At 61.3% G+C, this 6,870-nt stretch overlaps 1 protein-coding gene across 1 annotated transcript; it reads left to right on the plus strand.

Moving 5' to 3' along the window:
- Window positions 1-4,777: 4,777 nt before the first annotated feature.
- Window positions 4,778-6,066, plus strand: EMIHUDRAFT_121783 (hypothetical protein; the record flags this gene model as incomplete). The annotated part of the gene is made up of 2 exons (XM_005756007.1): window positions 4,778-5,785; window positions 5,866-6,066. The coding sequence occupies 2 exons, from the start codon at window positions 4,778-4,780 to the stop codon at window positions 6,064-6,066; spliced, it is 1,209 nt and encodes a 402-aa protein (XP_005756064.1).
- Window positions 6,067-6,870: the final 804 nt, after the last annotated feature.

Below are 6,870 nucleotides of genomic sequence, written 5' to 3' on the forward strand. Positions count from 1 at the left end.
AACCGCAAATCGGACGCGACGGGCGAACTTCGCGCTTCGACGGCCCCGCTTGTCGAGTTGTCGATTCCCATGATTGGCGAGAGCTCGTCATCGACGTCTAAGTTTCTTTTTTGTTTGCTCGCGCTCTCTCTGGAGAACGCGGAGAGGCCGGGCCTAGGGCCAGGCTGCTCGGCGTGAGCCGTGGAGGCGGGCCAGGATACGGCGGGATACGGCGGGAGATACGGTCAGCCTATACGGAGAGATACGTCAAGATACCGCAAAGAAAGTAAACCGGGGCCAGACTAGGCGGCTTGTGGTTGTGCCAAAAAGTACTATTTACGGCTATTGCTCCCAAATTCGGGAGAGAAGGGCTACATATTATGACTGCATCCATGCGCCTGGTGAATGAGGGCTGTGCGGACAAGGGCCTGTGGGTCGGCTCTGGGGGGAGGCGGGGGCCCCCGGAGGCACCGTGCGCCGTGCGCAGCAGTGCGGAAACGGGGCTCCGGCTCTACTAGTCTCTACTAGCACCGACTTCCCGAATGAGTACGGTTGAGTAGAGGGCAGATTTGGAGAGATCTCGAGGAGTACATACAGATAGACCCTCCAACCATCAGAAAACTCCGACCTGATCGGTCGTACTGACCGCCGACAGATCACTCCAGACAGCAGACAGGCCAACGTCTGCACGCGGCCGGCCGGGCGAGAGGCTTGACACGATCCGACCCTGCGACCCTGATGCTGCTGCTCTAGCTATCAGACATGCATTGCTGACTGCTGCCACAATGTGCGACCTGTGCTGGCCCACTTGGCGGCCTTCCCGGTCAGTGGTGAGGCGCAGTTCAGAGCTGTCGATGGCGCGATGCCGCACTGGTCCCACATCGGTGACACGAGACCACCACGTTTGCCGGTCCAAGAGAGAGGCACCGGCGCTGTCCTGAGAAGGTGCATGGTCCCTCTTGACTGCCCATGCGCGCGAGGCTGTGTAGGCATAGCCTCGAGAGTGCCAGCAGCCAATCCGAGGCAGTTTGTGACGCGCATTGCGTCAGAAGCGTGCACGCGCTGGGGACACCTTCCTACTGGCCGTACGATCAGGTCGTCACTGAATGCCGAAGACTAAGGCCGCGAGCTATGCAGGCGGTCAGTTGAGCAGCATGGCACGGTCAGCAGCGCCGAAAGGATGTCGCAAGGCGTGATAGCATGGCGCAAGTACGCCGAATTCCCATGAAAACAAGTAAAAAATCGCGCGAAAAAAATGCCGAAAAAATCGGCGCCTGCGGCGGGCTGGGGGACCCCATCTCCCCCCCGCATGGGTACCCCCTAGGGCCCTCGCCTCCCCCCAGAGGGGTCGGGACATTTCACAGACACAGTCGAGATGGCGCCGATAAAATGACCTCCGGAAAGCCCTCACAATCGGCTCGGATGGGGTCCACCGGAGACAATCTCGAGCCCTCTCCGTGCCATCACGAGCCGGTGTGAGCTTAAAGACCCAAGATAAGTGCGGTCTGGGACAACTCAGGCTTGCTACCGATGGGGACTGGGCCAGGAGAGCGACAGAGGAGGCAGTAGAGCTCCGTGGTCCATCGGGAGGTGGAGAGGGAATGTCGCGGCACGGCAGTGCGGGGCCCCGATCCGAGGGAGCCCGCGGCAAGCGGCAAAGTAGCCTGCCCGCGTCGTGGGGCATCCGATCCAGAGACCCGATCTCTCTGCGTTTGTTTCGGCACTTTGTTTACGTTTTCATTACTACCCAGCCTTTGTGTTGTTTGCTTTGTTTGTGTGTTGCTACACGAGGTGCCCCCCACGCTGCCGTTTTCCGGGTGTGGGCGGCCGCGAGCCACCGTCGGCGCCATATTAAGGTCCTCCGGGCCAGTTTCGGGGGGCAAACCCGAAACCCTGCCTGGCCCCTACACGGTACCGTGTAGAGCCCCAGGTAAGGCCCAGGTGTGGCCTAGGGCACCAGAAGGGACCAAGAGGAGTCCAGCCTGAGCCATAGAGCCCATGTCTTTGCCCCCGAAGGTCGCGTTCAAATGCCCGGAACGGACGTTACAGTGGTGTCCGGCCGGCGCGATCACCGAGCTGTGACGCTCAGGGAAGCCTGATGAGGTACTGGTTTCTTTGCCCAGGCCTGGCCTACGACCCATGCTGGATCAGCTGAGCAAGTTAGGTTCTTCAGATGACCGAAAATCCGTCTCAAAATATCTGAAGACTCGTGAAGGGTCGGTGCGAGCCGTGCTTTCCTCGATCCCCCGCCCTCCCCCGCCATCTCCGCCGCGTTGTTTGGCTCTCCAGCCTTACCACCATCGCGCGGGAGGCGGCGAGGCGAAAAATCAGACAGACTCGGTCGAAAGACCCCAGATCGGCATCCATGCCTTTCTGGACAGGGTGGCCCGCAACAACGACCCCTGGAATTGCGACTCGCCGCTTTCCTCCCGCTGTGATCCTGTGTGAGCTCTGAGAGAGATTTTTAGAAGCCAAGTCTTGGTTTGCCAACAACATTCCAAAACTAACGGTACCGGTACATACAGTGGGTTGCGGGCACAAGAAAACAGGGCATTAAGAAACCACGCCGAGCGATTTCCGCAAAAATCTAAGAAACCACGGCGCGCCGCAGGCGCGGCTCCGAGAAAAGGCAACCAAGAAAAGGCCTCGAAAAGGCCAGATGACACGAGTGTGACGAGAGAGTGAACGGGAGCTCCCAGCTCAAAATTTCTCTTCGCCTGAGCGGCGCGCGCACTCCGCACTTGCGACTTGGCATTTTGCAAGTCTGCGGTGTTCTGAGTGAGCGGTGTGGATGGAGGCGTGTGCGTCTTGACACTTGAGTCGGTGGCAGAAGACTGGCTGGCGGCATCGGATCCGGGACCGCAGCTCACCTCTTCCGACTAGGGGGCGGCCGGCTCTGACCATTGACCTACCTTGGGAGCTAAGAAACCATGTGGGCTGTTTTCTTAATGCCCGCAACCACTGGGCAGAAAGTTCCCGTCTCCTCCCGCCGGGCTCTGTTGCGCGCTAGGAGTAGTAACACGTCTCCTTTGCGCAATGTCGGTAATGCTGCGGCGAATTCCCAATCCTCTCCGCTCGAGGACGTCTCTCCGCAGCCGCCCCATCGTCTACTGATCCATCAAGACTGGGTTCGACGCAGTGAAGTATGCGACCGGCGCCTCCAACAAGCTAGTTGGCACTGGGGTTTTTGCGTTCCTTAGCATGAGCCGAGGCGAGGAGACCAGCCAAAAGCAGCCGCCGCAGTGTGACTCGTGTGAAGCAAATGTCCCTCCTCGCTCAAATGAGTCGCAGGATTCGTCATAGCCGCAGATGGCGCACCTGACGCACGACAGTGATGATGGCCCAGCTGAAATCGCTTCTGTGTGAGCGCTGGCCGAGCCGGATCGGACAAGTCGTGCTGGAATGTGTCGGAACCCGTGTGCGGGCGAGTATTTCCAACGAATCGTAAGATCACATCTCGGGACTTGTTCCGCACACACAAGACTCTCACTCTCACAAAAAGACTCTCATGAGAGGCACACCGCTCACCGGAGCCGTGATCCGATGCGTGGCTATGCAGCGGCTATGAGCTGCGGTGTGTGTGTGTGTGTGTGTGTGTGTGTGTGTGTGTGTGTGTGTGTGTGTGTGTGTGTGTGTGTGTGTTGTGTCTCTGGTGTTGTGGGGAGTGTGTGTTCTGTGTGTCTGTACACACGTGACGAGATCCACTTCCCTGCGCCCCCCCCCCCCCCTCCAAGCCTCGCTGCTGGGGGGATCGCCAGTTGCTGTGTTTGCGCTTCTGATCAAGCATCGTCGCCAAAGCTGTCAAAGGGGCCCATGTGCGGCTCCTCCTCGAGGCTGGCCACTTCTGATCCCCCAAAGCGAGAGAAGGCAAAGCGGGTAGCGTACGGTGTTGCCACCTCATACTGCGCAGGGGTGCCCTCGATGGCCCCCTCCGCCATGGCGGAAGTCCGGAAGCGGCCCTTCTCTGGGTAGAGGTCTATCTTGCCTCGGCGCGTCCCCTTCGTCGAGAAGGACTGTCCGTGCCGCAACCGTCGCCGGCGCGCGACACGTTCCCGTCGGCCGGACTGTCCTCGTCGAGTGTGTGTCGCCAACCAAGGCGGGACGCACTCAGGGACGGTGCCGACGGGACGTGAGCCACGGTTGCGTGCAGACATGATTGCGTCACCTGGTGGGTCGCGGCGACACACGCGCTCAGGAGTGCAAGCTTCAACTTTGCAGGCATTGGCCGCCGCTGCCGGTACAGTGCATCCTGGCAGAGCCAGCGCGGCGGCGGCAGATCTGGGCTGCGAGGGTGGTGCTGCCACACCCCACCCACCTGTTGCCACAGACGACCCAGATACCGCGGATACCGCGGATACTGCAGATACTGCAGATATTGCAGATACCGCAGATACTGCAGATACTGCAGATACTGCAGATACTGCAGATACTGGAGCGCGCCCCCGAGATACCTGGGTACTTGGGGGGGTTGCGGGACCACGTAAGGAGTGGTATCCCTGTACCCATACTTGCGGGTGTGACCGCCGCTACCTGTGTACTTGAGACGAGTTGCAACATACTGCCATATGTGCGTCTCAAACTCCCCATACCAGCATACGTCTAGCTTGCGTCTACGAAGTATCTTTAAGTACCAGCGTATGCATACCTGGCGCAACGGCAGGATTTACCTGCCTACCCCGAAGATGGAAATAGATACCCCGATACGTTCATACCTCACGCATACCCTACTTCCCCTGTCCCCTCAAGCCGTGAGTGTACCTCCCTCTCTTACCCTGCGGAGGGAGGCTTGTATCTTGCAATGCAGGACGCCCGCCTGCTCCAGCGCGTGGGCCACGCTGCGAACCGCGCCGAGGACTATCCCCACGCACGCGCCGCTTTCCTGTTTGTGGCCAAGCTCACGGGTCGATCGGAGGCGCGAGCCTCTGCAGCCAACATGGCTCTGAGAGAAGCAGCGCGCTGCGGCAGCGAATGGCTTGCGAATGTGGCGTACGAAGAGCTGGATCGGGTGCTTTCCCTGCCGAATCTGGCACCCTCGATCGCCTCCGTCTGCCAGGCAAAGCGCCAGGAGGCTGAGCAGCTGCGGGACCGACTGGCCGAGGAGGCTGCCGAGCGAGGTGAGGCCTCAGTTGCAGGTTGTGCGGACGAGCCCGACGGTGCGCGCAAGCGGAAGCGCAGCGGTGCAATCGCGAGACCACCGTGCGACGAGGCGGCCCTGCAGCCGCCCCGATGCGAGGCGCCTCTTTCCGAGACGCCTGTGCTCGTGAACCGCAGCCCGGCGCTGACGCTGTGGGCCGCTTTCGTCGCGCAGCGTCTTGGACATGATTGGCAAGCATCCCTCTCGCTCGCCACGGCACTAGCCGCGATGTTTGCGCGAGCAAAAGGCCGATCGCTCGGCCTGCCGCAGCCGGCCACGAACAAGTTTGACGCTGCAACCCAGTCGGTCGACCTGCTGGGAGAGGCCGTGCCGGCGTTGTACACCAGTCGCGGCCTTCGTGGCCTCACGCTGTCGCGTTTGGCGACCGGCGACGACTCCGACTCCGCACCCGAGCCGGCGAGCCCGCTGCAGGCCCAGCGCTCGCTCTCTGCCGCGTTCGGCGCGCGCTTTGGCGAGGCGTACATCAAACTGGCTCACTTGGCGGCGGCCCTGCCCCGGAGGGCGCTCGTGGCTCACGGCAACCGGCGCGCATACGAGATGTACTGCTTGTTTCGACCGCACATCCCGGAGGGGAGGGCGGGTTGGGGCCAAGCCGGCAGGTTGCTGCTGTCGGGGCAGGAGCCTTCGTCGCTCGAGGCGCTGCACGACCAGGTTTGCCCGAAGAAAAGGCCCCGCTGCACGACCAGGTTTGCGTGCTGATTCTCACGAGACCAGGCTCCATTCGCTCGCAGGCGTTACTTGAAGAATGCCGCGAAGTCGAGCGCCAAGAGGCTCTGGCGGCGGCCCTGGCGGCCGCGGGAGAGCAAGGAATCCGCATCGATGCCCTCGCGACGTTGGCCGGTGGTGAGACGCAGCGCGCGAGGGAGTGGATCGAGGAGCAGCAACTCGCTGGAGCCGCGTATGAACAAGGCGGCAGCTACTTCCCACTGTAGTAATAGATAAAAACGGACACCCTTACTAGAAGATGGGTAAAAAGGAGCTCACAAGTCCCCGCCCATGCGATCAGCCGGGGAGCGGGGTCGTCCTCCCCCGATTGTGGGGCGCGAGATGGCAGATCTGGTAGATGGCAGATGGGCCTAGGTGCTAGGAGGTAGGAGGTGCACATGCGCGGCTGACATCGCGTACTCAATTACTGCTGATTCGCAGCAGCCCTCGGCTCTGACGCTTCCCTCACGGGCCTGACGGATGAAGGCGGCCGCTCCCTTCTCTGTGTCGAGGCCCGAGCGCAGTTTCTGGGCAACCACACCGCCGAATGGAGCGCGCCACCGCCCTTGAGGTGTGGCAGTGGTGGGGCAGGCGATCTCCGAGGCTCAGGCCACGAAAGGCCGGCGAGCGATCTTGAACGTGGTAGTGCCGGCAAACGAGAGCGCGACGCGTGCTGAAGGGAGCGATTCCGCGACCGTATGACTTCGAGCCATCCATCTGCGCGCTCGAGACTGGAGTTTTGACGCGTAAGCTCAGCAACGCGGCCAACAGTCTCGTTGAGCCCAGAGTGAGCTTGCGCGTCGCCCCGAGTAAGCCCGACTCGCCGCATCTGCTCAAACGGCGTCCCCAAGCGCCCGGGGAAGTACTCGTGACGAATCCTTCTGAAGAGGACTCGGAGTGTTGCAAGCTCCTTTCGTTGCATCGCGTCTTCCTTGCCCCGAAGCCGCACCGGGCTGTACGGCATTAATGCGATTTCGCCGCCACGGGTGGCGCGAACGAAAGTGGTGAACTCAGCCCACTCGATGAGCTTG

This window comes from Emiliania huxleyi (assembly GCF_000372725.1).
Source record: "Emiliania huxleyi CCMP1516 unplaced genomic scaffold EMIHUscaffold_999, whole genome shotgun sequence".
Classification (NCBI taxonomy): Eukaryota; Haptophyta; order Isochrysidales; family Noelaerhabdaceae; genus Emiliania; species Emiliania huxleyi.